The sequence below is a fragment of the Helianthus annuus genome, chromosome 4 (assembly GCF_002127325.2).
Source record: "Helianthus annuus cultivar XRQ/B chromosome 4, HanXRQr2.0-SUNRISE, whole genome shotgun sequence".
NCBI classification, from domain to species: domain Eukaryota; kingdom Viridiplantae; phylum Streptophyta; class Magnoliopsida; order Asterales; family Asteraceae; genus Helianthus; species Helianthus annuus.
The window spans coordinates 6030077-6056405 of NC_035436.2; the positions used below are offsets into that span (position 1 = coordinate 6030077).

General features: G+C 36.8%; 1 protein-coding gene across 1 annotated transcript; it reads left to right on the forward strand.

The window, feature by feature from the left end:
- On the forward strand, positions 1 to 23353 carry LOC110935627 (pleiotropic drug resistance protein 1). Its single transcript, XM_022177998.2, has 22 exons — positions 1 to 489; positions 3257 to 3377; positions 4541 to 4629; positions 4732 to 4816; positions 6741 to 6900; positions 8076 to 8152; positions 8287 to 8340; positions 9364 to 9756; positions 11241 to 11522; positions 12537 to 12853; positions 13946 to 14106; positions 14219 to 14322; positions 15300 to 15450; positions 16401 to 16582; positions 17416 to 17748; positions 18791 to 19081; positions 19158 to 19241; positions 19323 to 19456; positions 20530 to 20757; positions 20849 to 21020; positions 21891 to 22145; positions 22910 to 23353. The coding sequence occupies exons 1-22, from the start codon at positions 131 to 133 to the stop codon at positions 23165 to 23167; spliced, it is 4290 nt and encodes a 1429-aa protein (XP_022033690.1). The 5' UTR covers positions 1 to 130; the 3' UTR covers positions 23168 to 23353.
- Positions 23354 to 26329: the final 2976 nt, after the last annotated feature.

The window sequence follows — 26329 nt, forward strand, 5'->3', positions numbered from 1 at the left end:
ATTTTGTTGATCCAAGAGCATCTCCAACGCTAAACACTAAACTCTCAACGGGACGCATTGTCGTTCCATATCCGCAAATATTTTATAAAACTTTTTATAAAGTTTTAGGGTTTTGAAGAAGTTGAAAATAATGGATGGGAGTGACATATATAAAGCTAGTAGTAGTATAAGGTTAGGAAGTGGAAGAACAACAACAAGTTTAAGATCTGGAAGTAATTCTGCATGGAGGAATTCTGGTATGGAGGTTTTTTCGAAATCTTCACGTGAAGAAGATGATGAAGAGGCTCTTAAATGGGCTTCACTTGAGAAGTTGCCAACTTTTGATAGGTTGAAGAAAGGGTTGTTGTTTGGATCAAGTGGACCGTCGAATGAAATCGATATCGATAGTCTTGGATTTGATCAGAGAAAGCATTTGCTTGATAGACTTGTGAAGGTGGCTGATGAAGATAATGAGAAGTTTTTGTTGAAGCTAAGGAACAGGATTGACAGGTTTCTATTATTTTAATTTCTAGCATTCCAAATATATTTACAATATATACACATAAGATTAGAAAATTCAATTCCAGATTTATTTATTATATATTTCAGAACCTTAAATGTTTACAGAACTCGCAGAACTCCTGATAAAAAATCTTTTTATTAATATGTTTTTATGTTTAGGGTAATTATATTATTTATTATGTGTATTTTTATGATTACATACATGTTAAGATAATTTTATCATTTTTCATACGTAATTTTCTAATTACACATATGTAAACTAGTTTTTTTACATATATGTAATTAGTTATGACATATATATATAATTTGGCTATTACACATGTGCAAACTACTTTTAATATGTATTGTAATCATAAAAATACATATAATAAAAGATAAAAAGATCCTAAATATAAAAATATATATAAAATCATTGTTTATTATTAGTTCTGAAAGTTCTGCAATTATTTAGAGTAAATGAACCCAACCCTCTATATATACACACACACACACAAACATAAGATTAGAAAATTCAGTTTCAGTGCAAGAAAACTTAGAAATTGTGACTCTTTTTTCGATGCAAACTGGTCACAAATGCCATTTTGCGACTGAAAAGGCGGCTGAAAAAGTTTCTATATGTAATTCTGATTTGCGACAGAACAAAGGGTCTCAATATTTACTACTCGCTTTGTGACCTTCTGTGTTGCGACTAGTTTGCGACCATCCCAAATATGGACTTGCTCGAGTGTCTATCCTTGCCAATCATAACAATATAAGGTCTATTAACTTCACGATAATGATTTTTTAACTATGTTTTTACCTCTTTCGGGTTATGAATTTATTTTCATGAATCACTAAATTCTTAAGAAAAATAGTTTTGGAAAATTAACTTTATTTCTATGTACTTGATTTTGTTGAGTATTTTTTTCTTCTGAGAATCTAAACTTACTTAGTTTGGGAGAGATGGACTTTAATGTCCGAGATATTAATGTTGTCGTTTTCTTTTTTGGACTCCCAGTTCCTTACTGGCCCCGTTCTATTTTATGATCTAATAAAATAGCTGTTGTTCAAAAAAAGGTAAGTAATATCTATTTAAATTTATTAGTATATCTATCTTGTATAGGTAAGTAAAATCCATTTAAATTTATTAGTATAAATTTCTTGACTAAGGAGGTAAAAGTTTATGGTTTTGTCTCACCTTGACCTTGCATTATGTTATATATACACCTAGGGCTGTTTAAATTGCTCGGCGCTCGACGCTCGTTCGTTGCTCGCTCGAAAAATGCTCGGAATTTGCTCATTCGATTCAGCTCGATTGAAAAAATGCTCGGTTGGGATCGGTTCGGTTTGTAAACGAACCGAGCACGAGCAAAGGTCCGCTCAGTTCGGTTCGGCTCGGTTGGCTCGATTTATTTTTTAATATATATATATATATATATATTTGTGTGTGTATCATTTTTAAAGAAATGACTAGAGACCAACATCAACAATGTTTGGTCCAAGATCCAAATAGAGCTCATTTAAGTAATTAGAATTGAAATCCAATACCAATAGTCTATTGTCCAATACTTGAATGTCCATTTGAGTAACTGAGTCAAAATTTCAAATACTAAAATGTGAAGCGTCGATCAATACTCAAGTCTCAACCCGCCATTCGATTCCGAAGTACATGACCCTAATTAAAACCCCCCATTGGCCATCGTTATTCGATTTCTCCATCGCCACTCGCCAAGACGGCAACTCGCAAGGGTTTTGCTTCAATCGGTTCATTCAATTTCAAACTTCTGATAAAACAAGGGTATGTTTCAATCGGTCGACAATTTATCTTCCCGCTTAGCTAATCTCGATAGAACGAGTTGAGTGTTTTTGTATTCCTTTTTATTTGTTAAATTTTACTTGTGTTCTATTGGACGAAATATCAGGGACGAAAACTGCACTTTATTCTAATAACTAGCACTCCTATCGTCACTTTCCTTATTTGTTCTGCGGCGCTCGATACTCGCTCGACGTTCGTTCGAAAAATGCTCGGATCGAAAGACGCTCGCTCGACTTTGGCTCGGTTGAAAAAACGCTCGGTTCGGATCGGATCGGTTTGTAAACGAACCGAGCACGAGCAAAGGTCTGATCGGTTCGGTTCGGCTCGTGAACAGCCCTATATACACCCAAAAAAAAGAATATATTTGTGGTTTTCTCTTACTATAATGTTCATTTTTTAAACCATTTATCCGAGATTACGTAACTAAGAATCACATCGTGTGCTAAAAGATGTAACAAAATAATAATTAAATATTTAAGTGTATGATAACCACCACTACATGTAAATAACTTTCACCGAAAGCGAAATTCGTTGTTAATTCGTCGGTGAAATTCCACGAAAAAAAGGTGCTGGTAAAGACTTTACCAACAGATTTACGACAACCTTTGAAAATCTTTTTTTTTTTTCTTTTTCTTTTTGTGGTATTTTTTTGATACTTTGATCAGCAGGTGAATAATATATATTTGTTTGGTAAAAGTATGTTTTTTAAAGTTTTTTAAATTTATAAAAATAAATGAAACATTCTTTTCTGTCAGTTATAACAATATATTTAATAAAATGTAAAATATCTACTAATATTTTTTAGAACAAAAAAAGTAGGTCTCAATTAATTTAAAAAAATAAGGGAAAATAACTAATTTGAACTTTTTACTTAAATTGTTAATGAAGTATAAAGCAAGGGTAAATAAATAGTTTTATATTTTTTAACACATGGATATTTTATGCAATATAATGGTACAGGGTTGGAATTGATTTGCCAACAATTGAAGTTAGATTTGAGCATATGACAGTTGAGGCAGATGTGAACACAGGAAGCAGAGCTTTGCCTAGTTTCATAAATTTCCACATTGATATATTTGAGGTAACATTTTCTTGTGGTTAATTCCTTCATTTTAATGTTCATGTTTTATCCATTGTTTTCTAACTTTTGTGATTGATCAAGCCCTTGCAGCTTTTTTTGGTGGTTAAAATTATATAAAACATAAGTGGTTTGGGTAAAACATATCAAAACGAGTTCTTTGCAAAAAGGGTTTGGGTCGAAACATTCCGTCTTGAAATTTAGCAATTTGGTTTCGGGTTAAATGTATCATGGTCCATCCACTATTTTTCTATGGTGGTTAGTGTGACGACGACTCCAAAGGCAGCAGGAGCATCACGACAGCGATGTTGGTGTAGGTGGTGTCACATTGGTGATGGTGGTGGAGTAAGAGAAAAAGTTATCGTTCATCAGTAAATTTGGAGAAAACACTGTTCAATCTCTATAATTTTTTTAATATTTTTGAAAATGGTTGTGAATGGAGGAAAGAGAAAAGATAATAATAAAAGTATAAAAAAATAAATAAAAGAGAAATATAGTGATTTTTAGTATAGTTATAGATATCGAGAATGAGAATCCATTATGAATGCGCTAAGAGGTGAGGGCAACAGATTTGATCGGCGATGATGGTAACCGACGACATACAATGAGCATGGGCGGCGTAGACCTATTTGGACACGTTTTAAGTTAACAACTTGGATATAAGAAAAAATCAATATTAACCCATTATACAATTTTATTTGACCCAAGTGAACTGATATGCATTTTTTTACTAAAATCAACTCATTTAAAAAAATGTGTCATGAATGTCACCCACCCATAGACTTTTTTTTTATCGACAAACAGTAAATTTTATTCATCACCAAGTTTGTTACAAGCTGAATGATACCAGTGAGATATTAGCACACATGCAGCCATTACCACCACCACCGGTTACTCACCCATACAAAGGTGTGTAAAGAATTAAAAAAACCATAAAAAAAAACTTGATTGGCCAAAGAAGGAGGGGTTAGTTTGAATGACTACGGGTGCTCTTTGAATGAATTTGTAAAACAATAATTTCAACAATTTCTTTTGAAAGTCATTCCTAATTTATGACTCTTAGATGCTTCTTAAATTCAAAATGCATGTATTAAAGTACAAATTAGACACTATCCTTTGACTTTTAAATAATCTTTTCCATTTTTGTTCATATTTGTTATATATAGGGATTCTTGAACAAATTCCATCTACTTCCAAATTCAAAAAGGCATATAACCATTCTTGATGATGTTAGTGGTGTTGTTAAACCTAGCAGGTGAAGTACAATAAGATGACTTACATTTTGATTAATTTCTATTTAAATAATTATTATTTTTAATGATTGTACTAAAAAATATTCATGTAAATGTGTTTGTAGAATGACATTATTGTTGGGTCCACCAAGTTCTGGGAAGACAACACTCTTATTAGCCTTAGCTGGCAAGTTGGCCAAGGAGCTTAAGGTAGATTACCAATCACAATCACTTGTTTATAGTTTTTTTTTTAAATGTTACTCATATTCTACTTGTTTATAAATATGTATTGAGGGTAGGGCTAGGTAGAAAACCCTAAAAATTTGAGAAAACCCAACCTCCCGACTTTTTTTTTTTTTTTTTTGAAAAAAATAACACATGTAATATACATGTTTTTAAGAGTTTTGAGCCAAAAAAATCAAAAAAACGCCGAGTGTTTTTTTTTAAAAAAAATAAGCAAGTTTCAGCACTTTTTTGTCTAACACATGTTAGTGATGAAAGTTGCTGAAACTTGTTTATTTTTTTAAAAAACATCCACACGGCGTTTTTTTGATTTTTTTGGCTCAAAACTCTTAAAAACATGTATATTACATGTGTTATTTTTTTCAAATAAAAAAAGGTCGGGAGGTTGGGTTTTCTAGGGTTTTCTCAAATTTTTAAGGTTTTCTATCTAGCATTGTCCTATGTATTGAAGTTTGAGGTAAAAGAATTCTAACTTGGGCCCTATACAAATTGGAATGAATTCTTCGGCCAAGTTTTCCTAACTTCCAACTAAGCCACATGCCTAATTTCTAAATGGACATACCAAACAATACCACTTCTTAACTTGGGCCCACAATCGGCCCAATTTTGATCACAAATCAACCCATCTATACACTTTTTATTACACATACAATGGAGAGTTTCAAGGAGAAAGATACAAAACCACATTTCATATTTAAAACTTCTCATGTTTTAGCACGGGTCAACACGGTCCACCCCGAGCCGGATCCGATAAAAAAAAAAAAAAAAAAAACCTTTTTGGTCCATTAAAAAAGATCTTTCTTATAACCAACTAGCTTGCCAAATATTGTTTACAAATTCATATTATTTTACTAGTGCTCTAAATGTTTTCTTCTAAATTCTAATACGGTTTAGGAGGTTATATGCATTCAAATTACACCTTTGACCCGTTTGATTCATTTGATCTTTAGCTAATGTTGTTATGTTTTAGTAGGGTGTTCAAAACCGGACATCCAATTTTCGGATATCCGAAATTTTCAGATACCAGATTTCATTATCCGAATCCGTATCCGAAATTTCGGATATCCGAAAATTCGGGTACCCGATCGGATTGTGAATCAGATATCCGAAAATCCAACTTTTTATTTAATTTTTATTTTTTTATTATTTTTTCATATTCGGAACCGGATATTTCGGATATTTTCAGATATCCGAAAAAAATAAAAATTAAATTTTCGGATATTTTGAATATCTGAAATATCCGAAAAAATTTAAAATCACTATCCGAATCCGAATCCGAAAAATTCGGATATCCGAATTTTGGGATATTTTGGATATCAGATATTTCGGACCAGATTTTCGGATACGGATAGTTTTGAACACCCCTATGTTTTAGAGTAAAGATGGTCTCTGTAATATTTATCAAAATTTTGGATTTAGTCCCTAACTTTCCAAAAGTACACGGATGGTCCCTCTTGTTTGCACAACAAATTTTTGGATTTGTTCCCTAGCTTCTAAAAGTACACGGATGGTCCTTGTGGTTTGCACTTTGTAACGCATTTAGTACCCGGTTAACAAATCTAAAGGTTTCAGCAAGTCCAAGTTAGAGACTAAGTGTGTTACAAAGTGCAAACCACAGGGACCATCCATTTACGTTTGGCAAAGTTGGGGATTAAATGCGATACAAAGTGCAAACCACCAGGACCATCCGTGTACTTTTGGAAAGCTATAGACTAAATCCAAAACTTTTGTTTGTAAGCCACAGGAACCATCCATATCCATGTACTTGACTCTATGTTTTACTCGTGAAGATAAAACATAGCCCGACTCATTAATGAGCAAACGGGCTGAAACTAACACCTTTGATTAACGTCGCGTGTCTAATCCTAGAGTTAATATTTTGTACTTACAGAGCTCAGGGAAGGTGACATATAACGGCCATGAAATGAACGAATTCGTCCCGGAAAGAACATCGGCTTATATCAGTCAAAACGACGTCCATATTGGAGAATTAACGGTCAGAGAAACCTTAGCCTTCTCTGCTCGATGCCAAGGGGTTGGATCACGCTACGGTTAGTACGGGTGGGGCATAACGGGTTTGGGTTGAAACGGGCCATTCTTTAGTGAGTGCTATAACAAACTTTTTCGGGTCAAGTTAACTTGCATAGCCTTCTTTTTTCCTTATATAATTTCTTTTACAAATAGTTAATGCATTAACTTTGATTAAAAAAAAAAAAAAAAAAAAACAATATTATTACTATAAGAGTAAACTACACGGATCGTCACTGTGGTTTACCTAAAATTTGTAATTGGTCCCTGACTGTAAACGAGCCAAGTCGAGCCGAGCTAGACCCAGCTCAAGCTCGAGCTCGAATTTCAAATCAAGCTGAGATTTGAGGTTCGAGCTCGACTCGTTTAGAATTCGAGCTAGCTCGGCTCGATCTAGCTCGAACTAACAAAAAACCGCAAAATTTACCACTTAAAAAGCCCTTAAAAATGAATTTCTTCATAGACTAAGGGACATAATTGTCATTTAATTTAACCATATGGCTAAATATGCAAAGTATAAATAGTTAATTCACTTTGTACATTGTCTTTACCTTCTTTTATAGGGGAGATACTCCCTTAGTTTTTGTTTTCTAAGCGATGTGGGACAAAAAAATGAAGGATATAAACCTTATCAAGCCAGCTCACGAGCCGAGCCAGGCCAAGCTCGAGCTCGGCTCGTTTATAAACCGAGCCGAGCCGAGCTGGCTCGTTTACAACCGAGCCAATTTCGAGCCGAGCTTTCTTCGAGTTTTTTTCGAGCGAGCTGCGAGCCACGAGTTTTCAGAACACCCCTACCTGACTTTTCAAAAGTACACGGATGGTCCCTGTGGTTTGTAATTTGTAACACATTTAGTCCCAACTTTTTTCCAAAAGTACATGAATGGTCCTTGTGGTTTGCACTTTGTAAGGAATTTAGTTCCTATCTTGGACCTGCTAAAACCTTTAAATTTGTTGGTTGGGGACTAAATGTATTACAAAGTGCAAACCACAGGGATCATCCGTGAACTTTTGGAAAGCTAGAGACCAAATCCAAATTTTTGGTAAACCACAGGGACCATTCGATTAGACGCGTTCCCCTTTTAGCCAGTTTTTAAAACTTGATCCGTTTATGTAAAATATAACACAAATCAATCGGTTCATAAGTAAACGGGTCAAAACTGACAAAACGGTTAATAATCGTTTGTCGTGTGAATTGCAGAAATGTTGGCAGAGCTAGCAAGAAGGGAGAAAGATGCAAACATTAAGCCCGATCCTGATATCGATATCTACATGAAGGTAAAAAAAAAAAAAAAAAAAAAAAAAAAAAAAAAAAAAAAAAAACTTATGGGATTACACAAAATCTTGTTTCTTAAAATCTTTTTAAATGAAAAAATATTTAAACTTTATTCTTGCTTTTTTTATTATTTTAGGCTGCAGCATCAGCAGGACAAGAAGCTAGTGTTGTAACAGATTACACTCTGAAGGTGTGTTAATACAAAACATTTTATTAACATTTTATGTGTTGGTCGAGCGGGTTGGTTAACAGGTCAAAACAAGGTTCCGGTCCATTAGATAGTTTAGTAGTACGGGTCCAATTGACCGATAATACTTATTTTTTAACGTCATCGATAATACTTTTTGTCCACACTTTTGTTCTTGCTAACGTATAATCAGTGTGTCAAATATGATTGCAAAAATATTATTTTTTTCAGGGACTATAACCTTTCGAATAATATATTATAGAGTAAAGTACACGGATGGTCCCTGTGGTTAACTAAAATTCTGGATTTAGTCTCTAGTTTTTCAAAAGTACATGGATGGTCCCTGTTGTTTGCACCTTGTAACGCATTTAGTCCCCTACTTTTGCCAAAGGTATACAGATGATCCCTGTGGTTTGCACTTTGTAACGCATTTAGTCCCCAACATCTAGTGACTAAACGCGTTACAAAGTGCATATCACAGGGACCATCCAGGTTATTTTATATGTAATTCTGTTAACTAGAAGGGCAATTCGGCCATATAAAATGACCGAATTGCCCTTCTCGTTAACAGAAAAAATAGATTAAATTAACCCAATGGACTAAAATGGCAACGGTGAAACCTTTTTGGACCCACAGACGAAGAATGAAACCTTTGGACTAAACTGGCAAAATGGCCCAAACCACAGGGACTAAAATGGCATTTAACTCGATTTTAAAATACACTTTTGGCAGGCTTTCAAAATAATAAATGTAACTTTCAGTTACAAGTAAAGTTTTCTGTCTAAACAGATGTAGAGTAAATTATGCGGATGGTCCCTATGGTTTGGGGTAAATTACGGATTTGGTCCCTAAGCTTTAAAAATTTTAGATTTGATCCCCAACTACCACGTTCGCTTTCAAAGATGGTGCATCCATTTTCTGAGTGTCAACTCGTTTGACCCATTTAACTTGGTTCCATTACTTTTTATAAAAAAGTTATTATCCATTGACCCGTTAGAGATAAAACATAACGTTTTTATGTAACAGTTATTGGGGTTGGATGTTTGTGCCGATACAATGGTAGGGGATCAAATGATAAGAGGTATATCCGGCGGTCAAAAGAAGCGTGTGACAACCGGCGAAATGATTGTGGGGCCCTCAAAGGTTCTTCTTATGGACGAAATATCAACGGGTTTGGACAGTTCTACGACTTTCCAGATTGTGAGATCACTTAAACAGTTTCTTCATATTCTTGAAGGAACTGCAGTTATTTCTCTCCTCCAGCCCGCACCCGAAACATATGATTTGTTTGATGACATTGTCCTTCTAACCGATGGGAAGATCGTGTATCAAGGCCCGCGTGAAAACGTTCTTGAGTTTTTTGAATCTATGGGGTTCAAATGTCCAGAGAGGAAAGGTGTTGCTGACTTCTTGCAAGAAGTAAGTAAATCTTGATTTCATTGGGGGGGGGGGGGGGGGGGTAGTGTACCAGTTTGGGTTAAAACAAGTCATTTTTTATTACGGGTCAAAATGGCCCGGGTCAAGTTGGGTTGATTTGTAAATACTTTTTTTTCTCTTTTTTCCCATATTTCATATAAACAAATATGATTAAAACAAGAGTAAATTACAAAAATCGTCCTTTATGTATGTCACTTATTGCAAACTGTGTCCTTTGTCTTCAATAATTACAGAAAATGTACTCGATGTTTGCAAACCCTTGCAAGTTATATCCTTTATCCCTAACTCAGTTAATTTTTGTGGTTAAATCTGACCAAATAGACCACAAATGAGGGTATTTTTGTGGTTAAAGATGATCAAACAGACCTCACATGAGAGTAAAATGACCAAAATACTCTCATGTGGGGTCCATTTGGTCAGATTTAACCACAAAAAATTAACTGAGTTAGGGCTAAAGGACATAACTTGCAAAAGTTTGCAAACATCGAGTACGTTTTCTGTAATTATTGAAGATAAAGAACACAGTTTGCAATAAGTGACATACATAAATGACGATTTTTGTAATTTACTCTTAAAACAATGTTGTTACAATAATAGTAGCAATCTAAGCATTTGAATAAAAATTATTTAGGTGTATGCGTTAAAAATAAGTGTCTGACCCGTCCCTCTTTTAATAGCTAAAAGAGGGACGGGTCAAACGAGATTAAAGTGGTCGACTAGGGGTGTAAACGAGCCGGGCCGAGCCCGAGCCTTCCACTAGTCGAGCTCGGCTCGTCATGTTTTTATGAATCTCGAGCTCGACTCGGTTCGAGTCTACTTATTTGAGCTCAAGCTCGTTTCGAGTCTACTTATTTGAGCTCGAGCTCGTCTCGCGAGTAAAACCCAAAGCTCGAGCCGAGCTCGAGCTCCCTTCAATATTGATTAAACGAGCCAAAGCTTGGCTCGAGCTCAGCTCGCCAATGTGTCATATGGGCCTAAGTTGAAACCAACTTGGGCGGTAGTTGTATTTCAGGATCGAGTTCGGGCTCATTAAGGCTCGGCTCGTTCGAGCTTTTAACCGAGCCGATCACGAGTAGCACTCGAATTGGGCTTGTTTACACCCCTAATTTTTATAAAGGGGTATCATAAAATAAACTCTGCATACTTTCATTAAACACAAGTAAGTCCCTATACTTTTCTTTGGTGTTAATGGAACCCTCTTACTTTCACATTAATGTGATCAAGTCCCTATACTTTAATGATATAGTCCCTAAACTATTTTTCTCTTCTCCAAACATTTATAAAACTTTATAAAATATCATTACAATAATACATATAATCCATAAGTAAAAGAGACTAGACAATAGTATGAAGTATAAATAAACTCTTAGCAACTTTTTTTATATGACCCGTATAACTCGTTTGAGATAATCGCCTTGTTGAATTTTTTAAAAAACTTATGTTAAAAATTTGGAATCGGGTTATAGGTGACATCAAAGAAAGATCAACAACAATATTGGATTAGAAGAGATCAGGCGTATAGATTCGTGACAGCTAAGGAATTCGCTAACGCGTATGGATCATTTCATGTTGGAAGGAAACTAGGAAACGATTTAGCGACCCCGTTTGAGAAAAGCAAAAGCCACCCTGCTGCTCTAACAACCGAAAAATTCGGTTTAAATAAAAAGGAACTCTTGAAGGCTTGTGTTGATAGAGAAATATTGCTTATGAAGAGAAACTCATTTGTTTATATCTTCAAATTGTTCCAAGTGAGTGTCATGTTGCCTTAAATAGTTATATACTATGTTTTATAAAGTATTCTGAGTAGGGCTGTAAACGAACCAAACGTTCTGCGAACAGTTCGTGAACCGTTCGGCGGGAAGTTCATTTATGTTCGTTCGATAAGCTTAACGAACGAACACGAACAAAAAATTTCGTTCGATAAGCTTAACGAACGAACACGAACAAAGGTCTTGTTCGTTTGACTGCGTTCGTGAACGTTCGGTGATATGTTCGTTTATGTTCATTCGTGTTCGTTCGTTTATGTCCGTTCATGTTCGGTTTTTTATGTTTATTTTTCTAAATATTTTTAATGTTTTATTAATTTTTTCCTTTCCCCGTATGTATTATTTCCCTCTCTCTGGCTCTCTCCCTCTTTTGATATCACGCTCCTTCATTCAGCTTATCTCCAACCGATTGAACCCAATATTATCCATCCCTTCAATCTTTAAATGGTTATATTTAACTACTTTCGTTGTGTACAATGTTTAAGATTAACGGTGCCTTTTATAATTTTCAAAATTAAAGTTCATTTGTGTTCGTTTGCGTTCGTGGTTAGTGTTCATGAACTGTTCGCGAACAACCCAAATTCCTTAACGAACGAACACGAACACAAACTTCTGTTTGTCATGTGTTCGCGAACAATTCACGAACATCCAAATTTCCTTAATGAACGAACACGAACATAGCCTTGTTCGTGTTCGTTCGGTTCGTTTACAGCCCTAATTCTAAGTTAGTTACTTTGACCATGTTGACTTTTTTCGACATGGCTTGTTAAACTTTTTTATAGTTTCATTGTTGTTGATTGATGTTTTCTTGTTATATCTTAGACTTGTTATTTGGATACTTCATACTTGCTAACTATGATTAAGACAAGAACTTTGACCATGTTGACTTTTTTCTTGACTTGCCACCTTAAACCGGTTAAGGTTTCATATAATTACCTTTTATGTTGCAGTTTACAAAAATTCTAATGATATATATGTTTCTTAACTCGGTTTCAGCTATCTGTGATGTCGTTAATCACTTTGACCGTGTTCTTCCGAACTGAGATGCATAGAAGTAACACGGAAGAGGGTGGGATATACGTGGGTGCGCTTTTTTTCGGTGTAGTTATGGTCATGTTTAACGGGATGTCTGAAATCTCAATGACAATCGCAAAGCTTCCTGTATTCTACAAACAAAGGGATTTCCTATTTTACCCTTCGTGGGCGTACGCTTTACCAACATGGGTCGTTAAGATTCCGGTTTCATTTCTTGAAGCTGGCCTTTGGACAGTATTGACTTATTATGTTGTCGGGTTTGATCCTAATGTTGTAAGGTGAGTACAAACTTGTACGAGTAATATGGGTCAGGCTGGGTCAGGTTGGGTTGGGTTGACCGAAAACTCGTTTGTCCAAAACATATATATGCACACAAATATATGTGTGTGTATAACATATATATAAATAAACTAGTTTTTGCCCCGCCCGCGTTGCGGAGCAATAAGCCGAATATTTATCTCTCACAACATGTATGTCTGTACAGAGGGCAAAATCGTAATTATTATATTTTGAACTGGATGCGAAATCATAATTATTGAGAGCAAAATCATAATTTTGAGCTAGGGGGGAAACATAATTTTATTTTGAACTGTGGGCAAAAAAAGTAATTTTGAGCTAAGGGCATAATCGTAATTTTGAACTAGAGGAAAAAACAACATTTTGTTTTTAACTGGGGGCAAAAACGCAATTTTAAACGGAGGGCGAAACCGTAATTTTAAACTGGGAACAAAATTAAAAATGAGTTTTTGAACCGAGAGCAAAAGCGTAATTTTGAGCTAGGGCAAATTTATAATTTTATTTTGAGCTGTGGGCAAAAACGTAATTTTAAACTGGAAATAAAATTAAATTAAAAATGAGTTGTTCCAGTAGGGAAGTGACATACAGCTAATAATTTTGAGATAGGGGGGAAAACATAATTTTATTTTGAACTGTGGGCAAAAACGTAATTTTGAGCTGAGGGCGGAAGCGTACTTTTGAGCTAGAGGAAAAAACAACATTTTATTTTGAGCTGGAGGCAAAAACGTAATTTTAAACGGAAGGCGAAACCGTAATTTTAAACTGGGAACAAAATTAAAAATGAGTTTTTGAACCGAGGGCAAAAACGTAATTTTGAGCTAGGGGCAAAATTATAATTTTATTTTGAGCTAGAGGTAAAAACGTAATTTTAAACGAATGACGAAAGCGTAATTTTAAACTGGGAATAAAATTAAATAAAAAATGGGTTGGTCCAATAGAGAAGTGTCAGGCAAGCTGCCTGGCACTATTCCCTGAACTTGTAAATGTATATGTAGGTAATAGGTTGAATATATTTTCCGTTTATATGTAATTTTTAATTGTAGCTTTTTTTTTTTTTTTTTTTTTTTTTGCAGATTCTTCAAGCAATACCTTCTGCTCTTACTTGTTAACCAAACGGCTTCTGCATTGTTTCGGTTCATTGGAGCATTGGGTCGAAACATGATTGTTGCTAACACGTTTGGTTCATTCGCACTTCTATTAGTTTTTGCTTTGGGTGGCTTTGTTCTTGTCCGCGGTACTGTTTAATTAGTTAAATTATATCTTATAAGATCATAACTTTTCGTTCTTTATTATCAACTAACAAACGCTTTTGTTGTGTTGTGTTTTTTTTTTGGTTGTTGTTAAAGAGGATGTAAAGAAATGGTGGTTATGGGGATACTGGTCATCTCCTATGATGTATGCGATGAACGGAATTACTGTGAACGAGTTTCTTGGGCATCAATGGAGGACGGTAATAATCCGTTTACTCATGTTTGCATAAAGATGTTGTTAATAATCTAGGCGTCGAATGAGTCTGATCCACTTGAGCAACATTGTGCACTTTTTAAATGTCACACATAAGACGGTTATGTAACCTCCTACCCCTCCCCCCCCCCCCCACACTGACGCGGGCCCAAGTGTGGAGGAGCGGGCTATTTTGTATTTGGAGGCCCAAGATCGTGTAACAAAAGGGGCTTCACTAAAATGGCTCTAACTTGGGCTACGGGGGTCCGTTTTGGGCGTGCGACCAGGCGAAACGAACGTGAGAACGAGCTCCATCTTGCTGCAAACCGCCTGGGTCCTCGTCCGGGCCAAAAACGCTTATTTCTATTAGTTATTTACATTTTTATGTTTTTTGAAGTATTTTGGGCATTTTGTTTTTGGGCTGCCCGTTGTCTTTTTTAGGCCCATTTCGAATTTCTGTTCTTATTTATATGTTTCTCTAGTATTGAAAAGGGCAGACTTGAATTTTGACATAACTCATTTTTCACTTCAAATTCCGTGCCTTTTGGGTGGAATCTTGGGGGTTGGGGAAGAACTACACGGGTATTCTTTGAATCAACGTGTTTGATCTTCGTTTCCGTATCACGCGCTACATCACACACTCTCGTTCTAACATTCATCAAATATGTCAAGCACTACGCACAAATGCATCAGGTGGTTCACGTGTTTAATAACTAAACACGTTATGTAATAAACATGCACGTCAGGTATCATATTTAAAGCAACAGACACAACCTTTATGCGCTTTTCGCATATCTCCATGTATATAACTATATACATATGTATAATGTTACGGTGTTGGAACAAGTTGGTAGTTTGCGTGCATCTTAACACGCGGCTATATAGAAAAACATAGAATTCGTTATTCGTACAACCATTATACGTGAAGACAAACGTACATGCGTGTACGAAGTAACATTTATTTTACATATTTTTGGTGTTTAGCCAACGAATGGTACAACGCTCGGGAGAGTGATTATCAAATCGGGAGGATTCTTTGCGGAAAACTACTGGTATTGGATTGCAGTTGCAGCTTTGGTCGGATACATTTTCGTCTTCAACATATGTTTTAATCTGTCTCTAGCTTTTCTTGATCGTGAGTATCTCAACTTTTCGCTATTTTGAACATGTCAAGCGGGTTGAGTAACGGGCCAGGCCGGTTGACTAGGGGTGCTAAACGGGTCGTGTTCGCGGGTTGGCGGGTTCAACCCGACCCGAACCCGAAAATTGTGTCATACCAATGAACCCGAACCCGACCCGAATATTCGTAGGTTGACCCGAACACGACCCGTTCAACCCGAAAACTTTTATTTTTTTAATTTTTTTACACAAATTAATGTATTAAATTTAAAGTTTACTTATAAACACAAATATATATAATACAATTACATTTAAATTATAAAATCTTATATGAATTTCTTTTTCTTTGTTATAATTATAGCATAAAATACATACCCAATTTAAATTTATAACATAAAACATATTGTAAAAAAATATTATATAATATAAAGGGGTTAAACGGGTCAACCCGCCAACCCGACCAGGTTGACCCGAACCCGACCCGTTTAGCTAAACGGGTTCGCGGGTTCAACCTGAAACTGACCCGAACCCGTTTAGACTAAACCTAAAGCCACAAATTTCGTGTTAGGTTCGTGTCGTGTTTTCGGGTCGTGTCAGAAATTCACACCCTTACGGTTGACCCAAAGCAGTTATATTTTTTATTTTTTTGCATTTTACTTTAAAACTCTTTTTAATAAACAATTAGTGTATCAAATATGATTACAAACGCAAAGTTTTACTTTAGACTCTTTTTATAAAAAAATTAGTATAAAATATAATTACAAACTTTAAATACCAAAAAAGGTCCTTTTATAAAGTGTTGGGAACTAAAATGCATAGAAAAAATATGTTTTCGTTATTTTATTAACTACTTTTGACCCGTTACAGATAAAACACAACTCAAATCAACTCGTTTATAAGTAAACTTGTTAGGATTACCGCTCTAGCTTTCAAGTATTTTTTTTTCTGACAATATGAACTCAACAGCTTTTGGGAAAGCGCAATCTAATGTATCGGCACAAAATGATAGCGATACGCAAGACGTTGAAATGACATCCACAACAACAGGTGATCATGCCGGTCAAGCCAAGAAAAAAGGGATGATCCTTCCGTTTGAACCACATTCAATTACGTTTAATGATGTCAAGTACTCGGTTGATATGCCACAGGTAACATGATCAAAACTTCAACCGTACCGAAGATATCGAGATTCCAAAGTTTTTAAAAATAGCTTAAAGAAAATCGGTTAAACACGTTGAAACTTACAAAGTGTATGCTATTTTTGAAAGTTTTCTTTTGTTTAAAGAGTTAATTACTGTTTTCGTCCCTGTGGTTTGTCAAAAATCACTATTTCAGTCCATTAGTTTAAAAATTGCGATTTCAGTTCCTGTGGTTTCACTTTCGTAACCATTTCAGTCCACCTCGTAACCATTTCAGTCCATGTTCTAACAGAATAAATGGATTGAAATGGTTACGAAAGTGAAACCACAGGGACTGAAATCGCAATTTTTAAACTAATAGACTGAAATAGTGATTTTTGACAAACCACAGGGACGAAAACAGTAATTAACTCTTGTTTAAAATAACAAAATAGTTTCACTTTTACTATTTTGGACAAAAAAAAAGTGAAAGTACATTGTTATTTAATTAGTTTGGACAAAATCCATAATCTAAAAGATAAAAAAATTACACAAAAGATATTTCGGGTCAACCTAGCCTATTTTGACCGCTAAAAAAAATATTCGTTTTGACCTGTCACCCAACCTGATCACGCCACCTAATTGTCACCTCTATCGATGATTGGCTTAGCAAAAAAGGATTTTTAATTGTTAAGGGTGCTACTTTCTACACCCCCTAATTACTTTTTTCACCCCCCCTCCTCTCACATACTTACAGGTGGGCCCGCGTGGGACCGACAATTTTCCTCTCACAAGGGGGGTATAATCAGGAAGGGGGGGGTGTATAGAATCAGCCATTGTTAACATCATGACAAATATTGTAGGAAATGAAAGAGCAAGGTGTGAATGAAGATAGATTATTGCTACTCAAGGGTGTGAGTGGAGCTTTTCGACCCGGTGTTCTTACAGCTCTTATGGGGGTTAGTGGCGCCGGAAAAACTACTCTAATGGACGTGCTGGCGGGTAGAAAAACCGGTGGTTATACAGAAGGTGATGTTAGGATTTCTGGGTACACGAAAAAACAAGAAACCTTCGCTCGAATATCTGGTTATTGCGAGCAAAACGATATCCACTCTCCTCATGTTACTGTTTACGAATCCTTACTTTACTCAGCATGGCTAAGGCTGGCTTCAGATGTTGATGAAAGAACTCGAAAGGTTCGTCTTAAAACTATGGTGTAAACGAGCTGAGCCACTGACTCGTCGGCTCACTAAAAGTCGAATCAAACCAAACATAAAAGAGCTTGAGCCTATATTAACCGAAGCTCATTTATTAACTGAGCCCGAGTTTATTACGTATATAATATAATTTTTAGAGTAAACTACACGCATGGTCCCTGTGGTTCACCAAAATTTTGGACTTAGTCCCTAAGTTTCCAAAAGTACACGGATGATCCTTGTGGTTTGTACTTTGTAACACATTTAGTCCCCATCTTTTTTTCAAAAGTACATGGATGGTCCCTGTGGTTTGCACTTTGTAATGCATTTAGTCCCTAACTTAGACATGTTAAAGCTTTTAGATTTGTTGGCTTGGGACCAAATGCATTACAAAGTAAAACCACAGGGACCATCCGTGTACTTTTGAAAAGCTAGGGACCAAATCCAAAATTTTGGTAAACCACAGGGACCATCCGTGTACTTCACTCTAATTTTTATTTCATATATTTGCATAGTAATTATATATTATATTAAATTACGATAAAAAAAACTAAATAATATTTTACGTTATATGTAAGTATTATAATTAAAAACATAGATATACACCCACAAATAATATAATTAGATGATAAACAAGCCGAGCTCCAGCTAGAAAACCTACTCACGAGCTGATATCAAGCTTTAGAGATAATGGGCTTCAGCTCGTTTACATCCCTACACATATTCTAAAACGTTTCTTTCTTTAGTTACCCCCCCCCCCCTGGGCGGATATATAGTAGAAGAAGGGGTAGCCTCCGTTGCCCCTTGGCGCTCGGACGGTAGTATAAATTTTGAAAAAATTTGACGTTTTTTCGATTTTGTTACCCCTTTTATTTGAAACGTTGCCCCTACAAAAATTTTCTAGATCCACCACTGCCCCCCCCCCCCCCCACGCCTCTAAGTAGTGATTGATTTACACCATTTAGCCCACATTTTGCCATAATAATTCTAAAGGAATGTCATTTTTTGAGTTATAGTTGACAAAGCTTGATATTATCTATAGGGTTTTGTTGATGAGGTTATGGACCTTGTGGAACTAAACCCGTTAAGGGATGCACTAGTCGGGTTACCAGGTGTTAATGGACTCTCAACCGAACAAAGAAAGAGGTTGACCATAGCTGTCGAGCTGGTAGCCAATCCGTCTATAATCTTTATGGATGAGCCAACCTCAGGGCTAGATGCACGAGCCGCTGCCATTGTGATGAGGACCGTTAGGAACACTGTGGACACAGGACGAACCGTTGTGTGCACCATTCATCAACCTAGCATAGATATCTTTGAAGCTTTTGATGAGGTACAATATTACTTTTGTCACTAAAAGCGGTTACTATTTAGTTATTTGTATATTGATATAAACCGTTGGTTTGCAGTTGTTCTTGATGAAACGAGGCGGACAAGAGATATATGTTGGCCCCGTTGGTCGCCAATCTTGTGAGTTGATCAAGTATTTTGAGGTAAGATAGCATCAAATGTTGCTAAACTTAACCAATTGTTGAACAAAGATATGTACTTGATCTCACAAATTTGTGAACCAGGCTATAGATGGTGTAAGCAAGATAAAAGACGGATATAACCCTGCGACGTGGATGTTGGAAGTCAGCACTTCCGCTCAAGAAATCGCTTTAGGGGTTGATTTTACCGAAATCTATCATAATTCGGACTTGTACAGGTGAGAATTCAATTTGAGTTGTATTTTAAATTTATCAAACGCGTCAAATTTATGTAAAAAATAACCAAAAATTAAAAAAAAATAAACCTATTATACATGGGTGTATCCTACATTTAGATGGTTATTCGAAAATGTTCAAATAATCAATTTTCCTTATTACTCTTAGACCATGTGTAGTGGTTAAGAAAAATAATGCCCCCACCATGGGGCATTATCCGACACGTGGCAACCCAGTCAGCATGGGGCGTTATTGCAAAATTGGCGTAGTGGGAATAATGCCCAAAAAAAAAAAAAAAAAAAAAAGTGATTTCTCATTGGTGGGTCAACCCAAGTCAAACCTCCAACAAGTGCAAAATGGCGTTTTAATAATAACGCTAATCAAATTTTTTTTCAAAAAAAAAACCCAAAACGCCTTATGTAATGGGAGTGGGGGCGTTTTTTTTTTTTGCTTTCTTTGAAAAATAACCCCCCACTACGGGTGATCTTATTACTACCATAAAATGGAATAGTATTAGTATTATTTTTAAAGTTTGAGCTCCCTTCGTTTCGAGCTTTATTTTTAAAGTTTGTGCTCGACTAGTTTCGAATTTTATTAATAAAGTTTGAGCTCGTCTTGTTTTGAATTTTATTTTTTTAAAGGTTGAGCTCGGCTCGGCTCATTTCAAACTTTATTTTTAAAGTTTGAGCTCGTCTCATGAGTAGGGTTTTCAAGCTAGAGTTTAGCACGGGCTCAGCTCGTTTATTATTTATTAATTAATTTATATACATTTGTAATAATGTCTATATATTTATAAAATGAAAATACTATATAGTGTATATTATTTTAACATCATCATAATAATAATATTAATAATAAAAAATATATAAATAATAGGCTAGTGAGCACGTTCGAACTTGATAAATAAAACTCAAGCTCGAGTTCGTTTAAGCTCAGCTTAGTCCGTACTTTTAAAGAGCTCGTCGCAAGTAACTCACGAGCTGCTTGACTCGTTTATAGTTAATTTTCGATAGTTTGACGCAACAACAAATTCTAGCTTAACTTGAACTTTGTTGGTCAAATTTCGAATTCATAGGAGAAACAAAGACCTAATTGCTGAATTGAGTGTACCTCGTCCCGGTACAAAAGATCTTTATTTCCCAACACAATACTCGCAACCATTTGTGGTCCAATGCATAGCTTGTTTATGGAAACAACGATGGTCGTACTGGCGGAACCCGCCATACACGGCAGTCCGTTTCGCCTTCACCACCTTCATCGCCATCATGTTTGGAACCATGTTTTGGGATCTTGGTGGTAAAAGGTAAATATAACTCACTATATATAAAAAAAATTAATTGTGAAATTTTAAATACATTGGTTGATTAGTTCTAATAAATGTGAAAATATTGTAGGTCGACGCAACGAGATTTGATCAACGCGATGGGATCAATGTACGCGGCGACGCTGTTTCTTGGAGTCCAAAACGCGTCGTCGGTGCAGCCGGTTGTGAGTGTGGAACGCACTGTGTTTTATAGAGAACGAGCTGCTGGAATGTATTCGGCTTTGCCATACGCCTTTGCTCAGGTAACGCATATAATGTCTTGAACTAGAGGGTCTAAAGCATGTTTATGAGCCAAGCTTAAATACGCTCGAGCTTAAATTTGAGCTCATATAATAAACGGCATCGAGCCCAAGCTTTGTATTTATATGAGTATAAAAAGAGCCTATCATTAATATAAATAATATAAGAATGCTTTATTTTGTATCATATTTATTATATATAACTATTACAAAACAAGTAAATAAAATATATTATGTAACATATATAAATTTATATATATGTGTGTAAGTTAACAGTTTAAAAAATATTTATAAGTAATTTGAGTCATACCAAACTTGAGCTTGAAAAGTTAGTTATAAGTTGAGTTTGAGCTTTAGAAATAGAGCCTTTAAATGAGTTGAGCTCGGGCTCAAACACTTTTAAGAGGCTGTTTGTCAACTTCTGAATGATTAAGTGCTGAACCACTAAGAATGTGAACCATTAAGTGTTGAACCAGTAAGAGGTCTAATGCTTAACCGGTCAAAGGCAAATGTTTGACCAATTCAGATTAAAGGTCTTAACCATTCAAACTCAGTATAATGCATAACCATTCAGAGGCAAATGTCTGAACCATTCAGACATCTGCTCACGAAACAAACAGTCTAAACCATTAAGTGATGAACCCATAAGAGGTCTGAACCATTAAAAGCTAAACAAACAGCCTCTAAGTTAGCAAAGTGAGGTCGAGCTTATGTGAGCTCGAGATATGCACGATTCGTTTACACCTCTACAAAGAGAACAACATAAGACTAAGGACTCTTACATTCTTTTGTGTTTTTTTTAGACAACATAAGACTAAGGATTCTTATATTCTTTCGGTTTTTTTCTTTTTTTTTTTTTTTTTTTTTTTGCAGATCTTAGTTGAAATTCCTTACATTTTTTTTCAAACCGGAGTATATTGTCTTATAGTGTACGCGATGATTGGGTTTGAATGGACCGCAGAAAAATTCTTCTGGTACTTATTCTTCCAGTTTTGTTGTTTACTCTACATGACATATTATGGTATGATGACCGTCGCCGTTACACCAAACGCTCACATTGCCGCCATCATAGCCGCCTCATTTTATGGAATCTTCAACCTCTTTTCGGGATTCATTGTTCCAAGACCTGTAAGTTTCTCGAAAACACAATCTTCTTTCCGTACATTAAGTGTGCAGTTTTGGTTTCCAACCCGTTTAGTTCACTTTTGAATTGGTCGATAAGGCTGAATTTTACCAAACCGTTTAATTGCTTGTATAACTTTGTGTGTCCCATTACATGCTTTGTTTGTTTTTCCTAGGGGCGTGAATTTCTGACACGACCCGAAGACCCGACACGAACCTAACATGAAATTCGCGGGTTTAGGTTTAGTCTAACGGGTTCGGGTCAGTTTCAGGTTGAACCCGCGAACCCGTTTAGGTTAACGGGTCGGGTTCAGGTCAACCTGGTCGGGTTGGCGGGTTGACCCGTTTAACACATTTATACTATATTATATTTTTTTACAATATATTTTATGTCATAAATTAAATGGGGTGTGTATTTTATGCAATGATTATAACTTAAAAAGAGAAATTAACATAGATTTTATAATTTAAATATGATATTATTATATACATTTGTGTTTTTTAAGTAAATTTTAATTTTAATATATTAATTTTAGAAAAAAATTTAAAAAATTCGGGTTGAACGGGTCGTGTTCGGGTCAACCCACGAAACTTCGGGTCGTGTTCGGGTTTTTATGTATGATACGATTTTCGGGTTCGGGTTTGTGTAAAATTTTCGGTTTCGGGTCGGGTTGAACCCGCCAACCCGCGAACACGACCCGTTTAGCACCCCTAGTTTTTTCATATAAATTTATTTGGAGTCTAATTTATTTTTCACAATGATTTTGTAGAGTATTCCTGTCTGGTGGAGATGGTATTACTGGGGGAACCCGCTGGCTTGGACCATCTATGGCATGGTTGCATCACAATTCGGGGATTATGATGACTTGCTCAGAAATGGTGAGACCGTCAAGGGTTACTTGGACCGATACTATGGTTACAAGCATGATTTCCTTGGAGCCGTTGCAGGAGTGCATATCGGGCTAGTTATAGTTTTCGGGTTCATCTTTGCGTACTGTATTCGGGCCTTTAATTTCCAGAAGAGATAAGTATAAAGGATGATGTTTTCGTATTCTTTTTTATAAAATAAATGTTCACTTAAACCAAGTTATTTAATTAAATAGTTGCAAAACATGTATTTATTAATTTGATTTTGTATCTAAGATAATGTTATGTGTCATTCTCAAATTTATATATTTATATATTATCAATTAATAATATGTTTGTGCTATGTGTAGTGTACATGTGGCTATGGTTGTGTTTTAAGCTTGTGGGTGTTGTACCTTTGCATATGTGTGTTGTACTATGTTTGGGTATTTATTTTTTAACTCTGCCTTGGTTCGCCTCGAGGCTCGGTTCTGTTCTTTAAAACCTTAAAATCGGCTAACATTTTATGTCAGAGAATAGTTTGATGATTCTTACGTTGGGCTTTAGCTGTCTGATGCTTGGGATAAGAGATCATTGATTGTGTAAGTTTGTATTTTATTCTTTAAACATAATATGATATTATAAATTCCCTTAGGTTTAGTAGTTAGTTTAGGTAGGAAACACACAAGGCCATTCACCAAGGATCAAGCTTAGAGAAAATGCCATGAAATCATTGTTTGTTTCTTATAAGACCCTAACACGTTTTAACCATAAAGACACAGCGAAAATACGAGCCTTAAAATTTGGACCATGCTAATCACACACGCCAAAATAATTTTCACACCCCTAAGCGCTCCGCTTTGGCCAAAGCGCGGCGCTTAGGGCGACAAAAGGTGATACGAGGTTTCGAATGACTGACTGAGTGACAGACTGACAGACATAAAGTGTGACTAGGTTTCAGTGAGCCCGTGAACCCTAAGCGCCGCGCTATGGCCAAAGCGCGGCGCTTCGATCCCACATTCTGGCTTTAAATCACTGGCCAGACAACGGATTCATCACTCGAATTGTTTTCTGTCGATCTTCTTTACTCTATTAGTTAAATTTTTTGAAAAAACGATGTCGTGGTTCAGTAACTATCTTTTCGGTGATTATTCTGACGAGTCGGTTGTTCCTGATTCTTACGAGGGGACCGCTATTTCTGACTCGTTTGAGAAACCGGTGTCGTCCAACTTGAGGGAGACAGAGGTTGTCTCTGGCATTCGTTATCGTGATAACACGGTGCAGCTGGATTTGAATACCCCTGTGGAGGACCCTTACGCACAACAAGGTTATTCGAATTTCGGTTACGGTGGCGAGTATAGCTTTGTACAGCAGGAGTGTTATCCAAACGAAAGTTACGGTTGTCAACAAGGTTATTCGAATTTCGGTTACGGTGGCGAGCAAAGCTTTGTACAGCAGGAGTGTTATCCAACCCAGAGTTACGGTTGTGAACAAAGCTTTGAACATCAAGTCTATTCGAATGTCGGTGACGATGGTGAGCCGGAGGATGTGTCTGTTGACGAGGAAGGTTGTTACCCGGTTACATTTTCGTTTGATACAACGCAGACCTTTTCGTCACGTAAAGAGATGGTGCGTTGGGTACAAGACACGGCAAAAGACAATGGTTACCTCATTGTGACAAAGAGGTCGAATAAAAGAGGAGAGAATTACAAGATTTGGTTTCAATGTACTTTTGGTGGGGAGCATAAGAGTGTAGCTACACAGAGGAAAACGGGTAGCAAGAAAATAGGCTGCCCGTTCGAGATGATCGGGTTTTCGGAATCATCCGGAAGTGTTTGGAGGATCGAGGTGACGAAGGCGAAGCATAACCACACTCCTATTGAAAACTTCGAGGGTCACGCGTATGCGAGAAGGCTTTCTTCGGAGGACAAAAAACTGGTTAAGGAGTTGGCAGAGCAAGATATTCGCAACCAAAGTATTTGGCGAACGCTGACAAAAAACAATCCGGCTAGAAAGCTTATTCCGAAAGATATACACAACGCTGTTCAGAAGATCAACGCCGAAAAAAATGTAGGTAACTCTCCGATGCAAAAACTTGAAAACATTCTTATCGAAAAAAATTACACTTATTACATGCGCACGAATGAGATATCGAACGAAGTTGAAGACGTCTTCTTTGTTCACGAAAAATCATTCACTATGTGGTGTGCCTTCCCGCATGTGCTAATGATTGACGCCACATACAAAACGAACATGTACAACCTGCCATTTGTTCAGGTCGTAGGCATGACGTCGACAAACAAATCGTTTACGGCTGCTTGTGCTGTAATTTCCGCCGAGAAGTCAGAGAACTACCTATGGGTGTTGCAGAGGATCAAGTCTATGCTGGCAGGATGTATGGAACCGCGCGTGATTTTAACAGACAGGGATTATTTGTTTAATTATTAATATTTGTTTAATTGATCAACGTGCAGGGATGGATTTATCCGATGAGGAGATTGAGCATATTGATGAGGGAGTGGAGGGGGGCGAGGAGGAGCCGGAGTGTCCGTATCTTCAGTTTCCGGTGGGCTCACGGGCGAGAGGGAGATGCGCTAGGTTGCGCACTATACCGATTGGGGAGCACGTAGGTATAGACTGGGAGCTGCTAGCTACCGTGGGGGAGATCGAGCGGGCGCGAGAGATAGTTGGGCTAGATACTCCTTGGTCGCGCCTATTTCAGTTGGCGATGGAGGACTCGTACCCGGAGCTTACGTACGAGTTTTGCTCTACGTTTACATACGCGCCGCATCCGGCGGATTACGTGGAGGACCCTTTATTTCCGGTACACGAGGTTACCTTCCGTCTGGCCGGTCAGCAGTTTGAGATGAGTGTGCGGGAGTTTGCTGTCCACACAGGTTTGTACACTGAGCCTGAGCTTGATACTGATTTGTATACGCAGGCTGTTACGATGATGGACAGGCAGACGCTTATTAGTTTCTGGAGGGCCATTTCCAGGGTTCCCTTTGGGAAATCCTGGCAAAAGGCCACCACCATTGTAGATCCCTTGTACCGATACCTGCACCAGGTGATTGCGTCGACTATCGTGCCGCGGGGTTCCAGCAAGGAGAAGGTCAACCTTAGTGACCTTTTCTTTCTTTACTGCCTACTACGCCGCCAGCCCTGCGATCTAGCAGCCAGCCTGGCAGAGTACTTTGCTACTGCATACCACCGGCAGCTCCGCGGGTTTCTTCACACTGGCTCGTTTATCACTGCCATTGCACGATCGCTAGGGATCGTGCTCGAGCTAGATCCGCTGCTGTCCGATCCAGTCCCGTCATCTAGGTTGGGCCGCGCGTCAGTAT